Below are 14848 nucleotides of genomic sequence, written 5' to 3' on the forward strand. Positions count from 1 at the left end.
GAACAAATCATTCAAATGGTATGGATGTGTTGGTTTTCAAGCCATCCAACTGTTGTATTCACGCAACATCAATCAACCATGCCTTATTATGTTCATATACATAGCGAAGTAAGCACCTTTGACCGCTGAGCCTAATTCAACCACTGAGTTGAATGAGAAGTGAGAACATGTATAATCGTGCCGGTAAGATGAGGATCCTATACCGAAAGAAAATAACCGCCCGGAATGCGTTTAATGCACAGTCACTGGAAAGGTTTGTGCATGAGATATTGAATGTAATAGGTATAACGGTAAGTTGGCCAACTAATTGAAAACATTCTTGATCGAGATGCACATAGATACTAGAGAAATCTTAGCGCCCGGTATAATTCGATTTCGAGGGGTTATGAACTTGATCATGCTAACCTCGCTGTTTGCCAGCTGCACTCTTATCATGACTGGGATCCTGAGGAACTATAACCTAGTCATTACGTCCCGTGTCATGTTTCTTCAGAGTGTTATTGGCTACACCATGTTAATCTTTTCCGTAATCAGGGCTTAGTGCAGAAGCAATACAAAATTGATATCCCACAAGCACTGTGATTTGTTACCGTTCCCTCGGGTCGGCGCTTAAATATTGGATACGAGCAGAGGATCATGAAGTCTACCAACACCTTGGGGTCGATAGACTTTTCCCCATAAACACGTAGAGTGCACAGTCAAATACGGGCCGCAAGGTCGGTGGAAATTCAAGCTCATAGCGTCTTAATGTTACCGGTTATCGTCTCAAGTCGAAGAATAATCGAATAATTCTGTTCTTCACTAAGTGTCACCACAAACAATAATGCCCTCAGACGAACAAACATCGAAGCCTATAGATATACCAAAAAAACGGAAGTACCATCAAGATGTATGCATTCTAAGCTCCACATGGAACCTCCCAGCTAATATACAGCAGGACTCTGGCGACAGGGTTGGTGAATATAACCCTCAAACTGGGACAAGGAATGGCCGGCACGGCTCGAGAAGATTTCAGACGACATGTGACACCATAGACAGAAACACTGCAGCGACATCAAAGGCGACGAAAACAGCTTGGAGAATTGAGCTGTGCAAAGTCAACTGCGAAAAGTTGATGAATATTAATCCTTGTGGAAGTGCAAGGATGGCGAAAAGCATCTTGACAAGTATGGTCAATGAGGAACTCGACGAAGGCGAAATGGCGGATACCGAAGACATTCATGAAACGACCTGGAGAAGACATCAATCAATGCGGTGTAAAAACAAGCTTAGAATGAAAGAGGCTGAGATGGTTTCAAACTGGACCTGCAGTCACTACTGACGTGGAGACATGTAGTCGCGGTATGCTGGTATACAGAAAGGGCGTATTCAAGAGAAGCAGAAGTATGATAAGCAGAACAGGGTGAAGGGACTGCATTTTGACATTCCATCTTTGGTTTATGAGATATCTCATAATTCCAATCCTTGAACATTGGCCAAAGACATGTAAGACTTTTCGAGGAAATTTCCAAGACATTGACATAGCCAGGAACCTGTTTGTGAAACTTGGTCAAAGCCACTGGTGAATTTTTCGTTCTTCCTATCAAAATTGAGATGCTTGATGTTCGCTGTCGCACGAACAGCCGCCCCTTTTTGTGCCGAACCATACTCCAGACTCCACGCTTACATTACCAAGAAAACAACAGTTGCCCAATATTCATACACACTCCCAAACCTAAATTCATAACTACCAAGATAGCTCTTCCCGTACTAATGATGACCTGATTGCACCAAATACGTCACCTCAGAAAGTGTATGACAGCCCAACAAAAGGCAAAAAATATCATCACCCCAATTCCAAAAATCCATTTGTCCTGCTTCGCACGTCTCTCAATCATGCGGATAGTATCGCCAGATACGCCCAAGGTATTTGCCACACTATACAATCGTTTTTGTGTCCCTTTCAACATTTCTCTCTGTTGTCCCAAATCACCTAAAACTGCTTGCCCACGAGCTAGGTATTCATCCAACGCACTATGCGTATTTTGAAAGAAAGATTGTTCTCGTAAAGCATGTGTTTCCCTTGTATAATCCCCACTGTTCATAGAAAGTTGACTTCCACCGGGTCCACCCTCTCGTCTCCACGGGCTATCCCGAGCAGCGGTCGCACTTGTTGTACTTGCATAAGGATTCTCGGGTGTAGATGCATGATGTGGTCTTCTCCCAAGCAACTCACTCCTATCTATCTGTGTTTGGTGATCTTCATTTTGCGATTTGAGAGTAGCAAACTGGGAGCGGTATTCTTGTAGTTCAGAGCGGAATGTAGTTAATCGTTCATAAGCCTTTTCCTTCTTGGAAGGATTGAGTTCGGCAGATTGGAGGGAAGCGTAAGAATCAAGAGTTCTTGAGAAGGAGGTTAGAGATGAAGATATTTGACCGAGTAGAGATGGAGTGAGGGGTTGCGATTCAGGTGGAGAAAGAGAGGAAAGATCCCGACGAAGGGAGGTGGATTGTTTGAGTGCGGTATTGAAGAGAGTGTTCTATGATTGTTAGATTGCGATCCTGAAGGAAATTAAGGGATACATATACATACCATTATGAAGGATTTGATAAGTAAAAGAAACGAAGGCCCTTGAAATTAACTGACAGTAGGTAGGCAAAAGAAGTGCGTGATGCGCTTTTCGAGTTACAGTAATGATGAGACTAGTAGCCTTATTTGAAAGTTAAACGTGGCTCCTCGAATTCTTTTGATGTGGCGGTGTTAATTGAGTTCAGGACGTCCACGGGTGGCTCCACTAGGTTAGCAAAAGGCTGAAGACAAGGCTGAGCAATGATTCTCTTAAACTTTGTCACTATTCTTTAGACTTGTAAGAAAGTTTACCTAGCAGACTTCGAACAGAAGAAACAGCACATCATAGAACAGATAGGTCATGCTGCCACACAACCCAGGCCTCTTCCAAAGGGCGAAAGAGCGCATTTCTTCGATTTTTGGGATTTTTGAAATTACTGACTTAAGAAGAAATTGTTCGAAAAAGTGCCAAGAATTTTCAAGTGAAAAGTGGGGCTCATACCTACCTCCTCCTGTGGGTGCACGGACTCACGGGACAGCTTGTAAGAAATCTCTATGGAATTCTTTGAATTTGAGATTTATAATTACTAATAATTATGAAGATTTTATATAATATTAGAATTGAATCGAAATAGTTTAAATTGAAGGTTTTCTCATTGAGTATATAATCCCTCATCAAAATATCTTATGTAATATCTAATTATTATATACGGAAAAACATATATAAAACATATGACATTTTCTATAGCTAATATTTTGTTACGATGGGTAACAGAATGCCATGTGACAAGTGTCACGTGGTGGAGTCCCCAGGAGCCAGGGCTCCAAGGAGGTCCTTGGGAGCCAGGACTCCAAGAAACTCCAACCAACATCAGAGTACGAAGATCTATATAAGGGAATGGGATTTCATTACAATGTAGAGCTTCGTGCTCAAGAACAATCATTAGTTTCATTACTATAGTTACGAGAATTGCAACCAGTTACAACCTTATTGAATTCCTACATGAAGTCTAGTCTAAACCACCTCGAGAGATCTCTAGACACTTCCACGTGACCCTAGAGGCAGCTCCCGTAACACTTTGAGCACCATTTCTGCTTCAAGTACCAATTCAATACCAACCAACGATATGGCACCCACCAGTGCATCCGCGAGCAGTCAGGCACAAGCACCCGACATCGACGATGTCGAGATGACCGACGCTCTCAAGGAAATTACCATCAACGAAACACTCAAGATTGCCTTACCAGACAAATACCAAGGAAGTCGACAGGAACTCGACACCTTCCTCTTACAACTTGAAATCTACTTCAGATTCAACGAAGACAAGTTCACCAAAAAGGAATCCAAGAGTGTATGGGCTGTATCATATCTCAGAGGAGAAGCAAGCAAGTGGATTCAACCATATTTACGAGACTATTTCGAGCATGACGACCAGGATCGCATGCAACCCACTCGAACAATCTTCAACAGTTTTGAAGGATTTAAGACAGAGATTCGTAGAATCTTCGGGAACTCCAATGAGCTAGAGGTAGCGGAAGATAAGATCTTCAACCTCAAGCAGACAGGATCAGCATTGAAGTATGCTACGGAATTCCGAAGATATGCGGGAACAACCAAGTGGGACGAAACCGCCATCATGAGTCACTATCGTAAAGGACTCAAACCAGAAGTCAGACTGGAGTTAGAAAGATCTGCCGAGAGTGTAAACTTGAACGACCTAATCCAGGACTCCATCGAATCAGATGATCGTCTTTACCGATATCGACAAAGTCAAAGATCATACAAACCCCAGGGAAATCAAAAGCAAGAGCGTTACCGCAAGAATGAGGGAAGACCACGTTACAATCCACAGAGATATGGAGACCCTATGGAACTCGACGCTACGCACCACAAAGGTGGGAATGATGATCCGGAAAAGAAACGAAGACGAGAAAATAACTTATGCTTTGAATGTGGGAAAGCAGGGCATCGGGCAGCAGAATGTCGAAGCAAGAGAACAGGGGGCAAGAAGGGCAACTTTAAGAATAAGTTCGGCAAGGGCCAACTTAATGCCACCTTCACGCCACAATTGTGTGCTGTTAGCATGACAGGGCTAGCCACGCCACCACCAGCTTACGAAGAAGAAGAAGAGGTCGAAGGCCTCTCATGGGTAAACAAAGACCCGCAGTTAGGAGAATCATGGTCTATTCGAGAAATTGACCAATGGAACCGTCGCATCTGGAGATTTGAGAATACCGATGAAGGAACCATCAACTATGACCTCAGTGTAGCAGACGCTGAGGAGGGTGAATCCTACGAGGTTCGGTACGTCGACCAGCACCGAATCCTATGGTTCGGGATCACTACAAACACATCCTTCGTGGAAAGAATTAGTGAAGAACACCTTCAATGTCCAGGCCAAGGGGAGCTATGGGAAGTATTCTACTACCATATATCTGAGAGAAATGAGAGCCAGACTCTGTTTCTTTGTAGAAAAGTTGGAGAAGAATATTGTGTCCAAGCCCAGGCCATATTACCACCACCAGTCGTGGGTACAATAATGAGAGTAACTCGAGGAACCTCCCGATACACCTTATGGAAAGACTTACTCGATGATAAAACTAGATCAGGAACGAACGCCGTTTATTTAAAAGAAGAAGAACCTCGATGGACAACATTGGATGACGAGGTCATTCAGGACAGCAAGGATGATCAAATTACACCACAGCTGAATGCTACAGGACAAGCAGGTCAAATATACTGCAAGGTCAAAATAAACGGACAAATACAGCAAGCCATGATAGATTCAGGGGCTACAGGAAATTTTATTTCACCAGAAGCTGCAAAGTACTTGGGAGTCCCACTCCAAAAGAAACAAAACCCCTACCAATTGCAGTTAGTTGACGGACAGCTAGCAGGATCTGATGGGAACGTTTCACAGGAGACACGACCAGTACGAATGAATATGACCCAACATTCGGAGGTTATACAGCTTGACGTTGTGCCATTGGGCCAACAACAGATCATCTTAGGAATGCCATGGTTGAAGGCACATAATCCCAGAATAGATTGGTCACAAGGAACAGTGACATTTGATCAGTGCAAGAACGGTCACGACGACACGTTCAAGGCGTCCGCGAGACGTAACACGCGCCAAGGAGAGTTGAACGCGAACAACACCGGCGACGTAGGACACCCAGTCCAGAGTCCTCCATTAAGAGCGAAGGCCAGTACACCTCCTCTACAAATGCAGAAGCCAACGACACGGCAGGAAATCGCAATCAAGGCAAAGGAGCCTATGATACCAGAACAGTACAAGAAATACGAACATGTTTTCAAAGAACCAGGGATCCATGAGGCTTTACCAGAACACAAGCCATGGGATCATGAAATAATATTGGAGGAAGGCAAGATGCCTGTGCACACCCCAATTTATTCAATGTCGGCCGATGAGCTAAAGACGCTCAGGGAATATATCAATGACAATTTGGCCAAGGGATGGATCAGGGAATCCACGTCCCAAGTGGCAAGTCCAACTATGTGGGTACCCAAGAAAGATGGTACTAAGAGACTAGTTGTGGACTACAGAAAGCTCAACACGCTTACCAAGAAGGATCGATATCCACTTCCATTAGCTACGGAATTAAGAGATCGATTAGGCGGAGCTACAATATTTACCAAGATGGACCTACGAAACGGGTACCACTTGATTAGAATGAAGAAAGGCGAGGAATGGAAAACCGCTTTTAAGACAAGATACGGGCTATACGAATATCAAGTTATGCCCTTCGGGCTAACTAATGCACCAGCTACTTTCATGAGACTTATGAACAATGTGTTGTTACAGTACTTGGACACTTGTTGTATATGCTACTTGGACGATATCCTAGTATATTCAAACAACGAGGTCCAACACATCAAAGATGTCAGCAACATTCTTGAAAGTTTAACCAAAGCCGATTTGCTATGTAAACCAAGCAAATGTGAATTCCATGTTACGGAAACAGAGTTCCTAGGATTCACCGTGTCAAGCCAAGGGCTCAAGATGAGCAAAGACAAGGTTAAGGCAGTGCTCGAATGGAAGCAGCCGACCACAATCAAGGAAGTACAATCCTTTCTAGGATTCGTCAACTTCTATAGAAGATTCATCAAGGGTTATTCAGGGATTACTACACCCTTGACCACGTTAACCATAAAAGATCAAGGAAGCTTTGAATGGACCGCCAAGGCGCAGGAGTCCTTCGAAACGCTCAAACAGGCAGTGGCCGAGGAGCCAATACTGTTGACATTCGACCCTGATAAGCAAATCATAGTGGAGACGGACTCCTCAGATTTCGCTATAGGGGCAGTTCTGAGCCAACCAGGTCAAAATGAGAAATAGCAACCAATCGCATTCTACTCTCGAAAACTATCACCAGCCGAATTGAACTACGAAATATATGACAAAGAATTACTGGCGATAGTCGACGCATTTAGAGAATGGCGAGTATATTTGGAAGGATCAAAATACACAGTACAGGTGTATACGGATCATAAGAACTTGGTTTACTTCACCACAACGAAGCAGTTAAACAGACGACAGGTCAGATGGTCGGAGACCATGGCCAATTACAATTTCAAGATTTCATATGTTAAAGGATCAGAAAACGCTAGAGCCGACGCTCTTAGCCGAAAACCAGAATACCAAGAAAATAAGTCGTACGAATCATACGCAATATTCAAGAAAGAAGGCGAATCACTGGTTTACAATGCACCACAGCTCGCAGCTACGCATATATTGGAAGACAACCATCTCAGGGTCAAAATCCAATCACATTACGACAAGGATGCTACGGCTATACGCATACACAAGACAATAGAACTAGGGTTCACGATAGAAAACGAAACTATATACTTTCATGGAAAAGTATACATTCCGAGTCAAATGACCAAGGAATTCGTGACGGAACAACATGGGTTGCCGGCACACGGACACCAAGGAATTGCAAGAACATTTGCAAGAATACGGGAAATCAGTTACTTCCCACGAATGAGAACGATAGTTGAAGAAGTTGTTGGAAATTGTGACACCTGCATACGAAACAAGTCATCACGACACGCTCCGTATGGCCAGCTCCAGACCCCAGACATGCCTTCTCAGCCATGGAAGTCCATTACATGGGACTTTGTGGTTAAACTACCACTCTCAAAAGATCCTACTACAGGCATTGAGTACGACGCGATACTCAATATAGTAGACAGGCTAACGAAATTTGCATATATGATACCATTCAAGGAAACATGGGATGCTGAGCAGCTAGCATATGTGTTCCTTAGGATCATAGTAAGCATACACGGAGTACCAGATGAGATAATCTCGGACAGAGACAAGCTCTTTACCTCGAAATTCTGGACTACCTTATTAGCACTCATGGGTATTAAGAGAAAGCTATCAACAGCCTTCCACCCACAGACAGATGGTCAAACAGAAAGGACCAATCAGACAATGGAAGCATATCTTAGATGCTATATAAATTATCGACAGGACAATTGGGTAGAGCTATTACCTATGGCACAATTCGCATATAACACATCGGAAACGGAAACCACAAAGATTACACCAGCACGCGCGAACTTTGGGTTTAATCCTAAAGCATACCAAACACCGATACTACAGGAAGTTAATGCCGAATCAGCAATAATACAAGTCGAACAATTAAAGGATTTACAAGAGCAGCTTGCTCTTGATCTAAGATTCATATCATCCAGAACAGCAGCGTACTACAATACGAAACGTAGTATGGAACCTACGCTTAAAGAGGGGGATAAAGTTTATTTGCTACGACGAAACATCGAAACCAAGAGACCAAGCAATAAACTCGACCACAGGAAACTAGGACCATTCAAGATTGATAAGGTAATAGGAACGGTTAATTATCGATTGAAATTACCAGACACAATGAATATCCACCCAGTATTCCACATATCCTTGCTTGAACCAGCACCACCAGGAGCGCCAAATGCGCCATTTACAGAAATTGAACCAGTCAACCCAAACGCCATATACGATGTCGAAACAATACTAGACTGCAAATACGTCAGAAACAAGGTCAAGTATTTGATCAAATGGTTAGACTACCCACACTCAGAAACACATGGGAATTCAAGGAAGATCTCAGCTGCCCTGAAAAGCTACGGGCATTCCACCTGAAGTACCCACACCTGCCAATAAAGCCTCAAAATCCGCTTCGGACAACTCAGGCAAAGAAGAATCGAAAGCAAAGGAGTCGTCGATAGGACCAGCAACAGAGGCAGACGCCATTTCTTTTTCTCTCTCAACACGCTCTTTCTCTAGCCTTTCCTTTTCTTCCAGAGCATCAAGCTCATCCAAATATTTAAGGCCACGGTCGGCCATGCGCTGACGCCGCTCGCGCAACAACTTTTGTTGTTTCCTAAGGCGAAGGATCTTCGCCATAGCCTCTTCTTCCTCCGAACGAAGGCGTTCCTCTTGACGATCCAAGGCGCGCCAATCGCCTTCCCGAGGAACTTCTCGATCCCAATCCTCGGCCAAAGGAAACTCAGCATCACAAGAAGAACGTGCACGCACGCATTCAGAACAACGAGAGCGATCGGAACGAGACAAATCCTTAACACATCGATAACCATCCAAACGACAACGCGAACACGGAATCATTTCGACACCACTAGATTCAATAGCCTGAGCAAGAAGGATTTGTTCCTTACGTTTTCGAACAGTTAGGTGATTAGGGGAAATAGTGGTGATAGGCATAATGAAAGAGCCCAAGACCATTTGATTCACCGGCCGGGTGGGGAAATGGAGCATTATAAGACGCTTGGGACAAGCGCTAGTCTAGGAAGGGGATAGTGTTACGATGGGTAACAGAATGCCATGTGACAAGTGTCACGTGGTGGAGTCCCCAGGAGCCAGGGCTCCAAGGAGGTCCTTGGGAGCCAGGACTCCAAGAAACTCCAACCAACATCAGAGTACGAAGATCTATATAAGGGAATGGGATTTCATTACAATGTAGAGCTTCGTGCTCAAGAACAATCATTAGTTTCATTACTATAGTTACGAGAATTGCAACCAGTTACAACCTTATTGAATTCCTACATGAAGTCTAGTCTAAACCACCTCGAGAGATCTCTAGACACTTCCACGTGACCCTAGAGGCAGCTCCCGTAACACTTTGAGCACCATTTCTGCTTCAAGTACCAATTCAATACCAACCAACGATATGGCACCCACCAGTGCATCCGCGAGCAGTCAGGCACAAGCACCCGACATCGACGATGTCGAGATGACCGACGCTCTCAAGGAAATTACCATCAACGAAACACTCAAGATTGCCTTACCAGACAAATACCAAGGAAGTCGACAGGAACTCGACACCTTCCTCTTACAACTTGAAATCTACTTCAGATTCAACGAAGACAAGTTCACCAAAAAGGAATCCAAGAGTGTATGGGCTGTATCATATCTCAGAGGAGAAGCAAGCAAGTGGATTCAACCATATTTACGAGACTATTTCGAGCATGACGACCAGGATCGCATGCAACCCACTCGAACAATCTTCAACAGTTTTGAAGGATTTAAGACAGAGATTCGTAGAATCTTCGGGAACTCCAATGAGCTAGAGGTAGCGGAAGATAAGATCTTCAACCTCAAGCAGACAGGATCAGCATTGAAGTATGCTACGGAATTCCGAAGATATGCGGGAACAACCAAGTGGGACGAAACCGCCATCATGAGTCACTATCGTAAAGGACTCAAACCAGAAGTCAGACTGGAGTTAGAAAGATCTGCCGAGAGTGTAAACTTGAACGACCTAATCCAGGACTCCATCGAATCAGATGATCGTCTTTACCGATATCGACAAAGTCAAAGATCATACAAACCCCAGGGAAATCAAAAGCAAGAGCGTTACCGCAAGAATGAGGGAAGACCACGTTACAATCCACAGAGATATGGAGACCCTATGGAACTCGACGCTACGCACCACAAAGGTGGGAATGATGATCCGGAAAAGAAACGAAGACGAGAAAATAACTTATGCTTTGAATGTGGGAAAGCAGGGCATCGGGCAGCAGAATGTCGAAGCAAGAGAACAGGGGGCAAGAAGGGCAACTTTAAGAATAAGTTCGGCAAGGGCCAACTTAATGCCACCTTCACGCCACAATTGTGTGCTGTTAGCATGACAGGGCTAGCCACGCCACCACCAGCTTACGAAGAAGAAGAAGAGGTCGAAGGCCTCTCATGGGTAAACAAAGACCCGCAGTTAGGAGAATCATGGTCTATTCGAGAAATTGACCAATGGAACCGTCGCATCTGGAGATTTGAGAATACCGATGAAGGAACCATCAACTATGACCTCAGTGTAGCAGACGCTGAGGAGGGTGAATCCTACGAGGTTCGGTACGTCGACCAGCACCGAATCCTATGGTTCGGGATCACTACAAACACATCCTTCGTGGAAAGAATTAGTGAAGAACACCTTCAATGTCCAGGCCAAGGGGAGCTATGGGAAGTATTCTACTACCATATATCTGAGAGAAATGAGAGCCAGACTCTGTTTCTTTGTAGAAAAGTTGGAGAAGAATATTGTGTCCAAGCCCAGGCCATATTACCACCACCAGTCGTGGGTACAATAATGAGAGTAACTCGAGGAACCTCCCGATACACCTTATGGAAAGACTTACTCGATGATAAAACTAGATCAGGAACGAACGCCGTTTATTTAAAAGAAGAAGAACCTCGATGGACAACATTGGATGACGAGGTCATTCAGGACAGCAAGGATGATCAAATTACACCACAGCTGAATGCTACAGGACAAGCAGGTCAAATATACTGCAAGGTCAAAATAAACGGACAAATACAGCAAGCCATGATAGATTCAGGGGCTACAGGAAATTTTATTTCACCAGAAGCTGCAAAGTACTTGGGAGTCCCACTCCAAAAGAAACAAAACCCCTACCAATTGCAGTTAGTTGACGGACAGCTAGCAGGATCTGATGGGAACGTTTCACAGGAGACACGACCAGTACGAATGAATATGACCCAACATTCGGAGGTTATACAGCTTGACGTTGTGCCATTGGGCCAACAACAGATCATCTTAGGAATGCCATGGTTGAAGGCACATAATCCCAGAATAGATTGGTCACAAGGAACAGTGACATTTGATCAGTGCAAGAACGGTCACGACGACACGTTCAAGGCGTCCGCGAGACGTAACACGCGCCAAGGAGAGTTGAACGCGAACAACACCGGCGACGTAGGACACCCAGTCCAGAGTCCTCCATTAAGAGCGAAGGCCAGTACACCTCCTCTACAAATGCAGAAGCCAACGACACGGCAGGAAATCGCAATCAAGGCAAAGGAGCCTATGATACCAGAACAGTACAAGAAATACGAACATGTTTTCAAAGAACCAGGGATCCATGAGGCTTTACCAGAACACAAGCCATGGGATCATGAAATAATATTGGAGGAAGGCAAGATGCCTGTGCACACCCCAATTTATTCAATGTCGGCCGATGAGCTAAAGACGCTCAGGGAATATATCAATGACAATTTGGCCAAGGGATGGATCAGGGAATCCACGTCCCAAGTGGCAAGTCCAACTATGTGGGTACCCAAGAAAGATGGTACTAAGAGACTAGTTGTGGACTACAGAAAGCTCAACACGCTTACCAAGAAGGATCGATATCCACTTCCATTAGCTACGGAATTAAGAGATCGATTAGGCGGAGCTACAATATTTACCAAGATGGACCTACGAAACGGGTACCACTTGATTAGAATGAAGAAAGGCGAGGAATGGAAAACCGCTTTTAAGACAAGATACGGGCTATACGAATATCAAGTTATGCCCTTCGGGCTAACTAATGCACCAGCTACTTTCATGAGACTTATGAACAATGTGTTGTTACAGTACTTGGACACTTGTTGTATATGCTACTTGGACGATATCCTAGTATATTCAAACAACGAGGTCCAACACATCAAAGATGTCAGCAACATTCTTGAAAGTTTAACCAAAGCCGATTTGCTATGTAAACCAAGCAAATGTGAATTCCATGTTACGGAAACAGAGTTCCTAGGATTCACCGTGTCAAGCCAAGGGCTCAAGATGAGCAAAGACAAGGTTAAGGCAGTGCTCGAATGGAAGCAGCCGACCACAATCAAGGAAGTACAATCCTTTCTAGGATTCGTCAACTTCTATAGAAGATTCATCAAGGGTTATTCAGGGATTACTACACCCTTGACCACGTTAACCATAAAAGATCAAGGAAGCTTTGAATGGACCGCCAAGGCGCAGGAGTCCTTCGAAACGCTCAAACAGGCAGTGGCCGAGGAGCCAATACTGTTGACATTCGACCCTGATAAGCAAATCATAGTGGAGACGGACTCCTCAGATTTCGCTATAGGGGCAGTTCTGAGCCAACCAGGTCAAAATGAGAAATAGCAACCAATCGCATTCTACTCTCGAAAACTATCACCAGCCGAATTGAACTACGAAATATATGACAAAGAATTACTGGCGATAGTCGACGCATTTAGAGAATGGCGAGTATATTTGGAAGGATCAAAATACACAGTACAGGTGTATACGGATCATAAGAACTTGGTTTACTTCACCACAACGAAGCAGTTAAACAGACGACAGGTCAGATGGTCGGAGACCATGGCCAATTACAATTTCAAGATTTCATATGTTAAAGGATCAGAAAACGCTAGAGCCGACGCTCTTAGCCGAAAACCAGAATACCAAGAAAATAAGTCGTACGAATCATACGCAATATTCAAGAAAGAAGGCGAATCACTGGTTTACAATGCACCACAGCTCGCAGCTACGCATATATTGGAAGACAACCATCTCAGGGTCAAAATCCAATCACATTACGACAAGGATGCTACGGCTATACGCATACACAAGACAATAGAACTAGGGTTCACGATAGAAAACGAAACTATATACTTTCATGGAAAAGTATACATTCCGAGTCAAATGACCAAGGAATTCGTGACGGAACAACATGGGTTGCCGGCACACGGACACCAAGGAATTGCAAGAACATTTGCAAGAATACGGGAAATCAGTTACTTCCCACGAATGAGAACGATAGTTGAAGAAGTTGTTGGAAATTGTGACACCTGCATACGAAACAAGTCATCACGACACGCTCCGTATGGCCAGCTCCAGACCCCAGACATGCCTTCTCAGCCATGGAAGTCCATTACATGGGACTTTGTGGTTAAACTACCACTCTCAAAAGATCCTACTACAGGCATTGAGTACGACGCGATACTCAATATAGTAGACAGGCTAACGAAATTTGCATATATGATACCATTCAAGGAAACATGGGATGCTGAGCAGCTAGCATATGTGTTCCTTAGGATCATAGTAAGCATACACGGAGTACCAGATGAGATAATCTCGGACAGAGACAAGCTCTTTACCTCGAAATTCTGGACTACCTTATTAGCACTCATGGGTATTAAGAGAAAGCTATCAACAGCCTTCCACCCACAGACAGATGGTCAAACAGAAAGGACCAATCAGACAATGGAAGCATATCTTAGATGCTATATAAATTATCGACAGGACAATTGGGTAGAGCTATTACCTATGGCACAATTCGCATATAACACATCGGAAACGGAAACCACAAAGATTACACCAGCACGCGCGAACTTTGGGTTTAATCCTAAAGCATACCAAACACCGATACTACAGGAAGTTAATGCCGAATCAGCAATAATACAAGTCGAACAATTAAAGGATTTACAAGAGCAGCTTGCTCTTGATCTAAGATTCATATCATCCAGAACAGCAGCGTACTACAATACGAAACGTAGTATGGAACCTACGCTTAAAGAGGGGGATAAAGTTTATTTGCTACGACGAAACATCGAAACCAAGAGACCAAGCAATAAACTCGACCACAGGAAACTAGGACCATTCAAGATTGATAAGGTAATAGGAACGGTTAATTATCGATTGAAATTACCAGACACAATGAATATCCACCCAGTATTCCACATATCCTTGCTTGAACCAGCACCACCAGGAGCGCCAAATGCGCCATTTACAGAAATTGAACCAGTCAACCCAAACGCCATATACGATGTCGAAACAATACTAGACTGCAAATACGTCAGAAACAAGGTCAAGTATTTGATCAAATGGTTAGACTACCCACACTCAGAAAACACATGGGAATTCAAGGAAGATCTCAGCTGCCCTGAAAAGCTACGGGCATTCCACCTGAAGTACCCACACCTGCCAATAAAGCCTCAAAATCCGCTTCGG

At 44.0% G+C, this 14848-nt stretch overlaps 2 protein-coding genes across 2 annotated transcripts; one reads left to right on the plus strand and one right to left on the minus strand.

Annotated features, from left to right (window-relative positions):
* Positions 1 to 823: 823 nt before the first annotated feature.
* On the plus strand, positions 824 to 1321 carry EAF01_006858 (uncharacterized protein; the record flags this gene model as incomplete). Its single annotated transcript, XM_038915112.1, has 1 exon — positions 824 to 1321. One exon carries the CDS (start codon positions 824 to 826, stop codon positions 1319 to 1321), a length of 498 nt encoding a protein of 165 aa, XP_038770067.1.
* A 457-nt stretch (positions 1322 to 1778) lies between these two features.
* On the minus strand, positions 1779 to 2575 carry EAF01_006859 (uncharacterized protein; the record flags this gene model as incomplete). The annotated part of the gene is made up of 2 exons (XM_038915113.1): positions 1779 to 2519; positions 2573 to 2575. 2 exons carry the CDS (start codon positions 2573 to 2575, stop codon positions 1779 to 1781), a joined length of 744 nt encoding a protein of 247 aa, XP_038770068.1.
* Positions 2576 to 14848: the final 12273 nt, after the last annotated feature.

Source organism: Botrytis porri, assembly GCF_014898465.1.
Source record: "Botrytis porri strain MUCL 3234 chromosome Unknown BPOR_008, whole genome shotgun sequence".
Lineage (NCBI taxonomy): Eukaryota > Fungi > Ascomycota > Leotiomycetes > Helotiales > Sclerotiniaceae > Botrytis > Botrytis porri.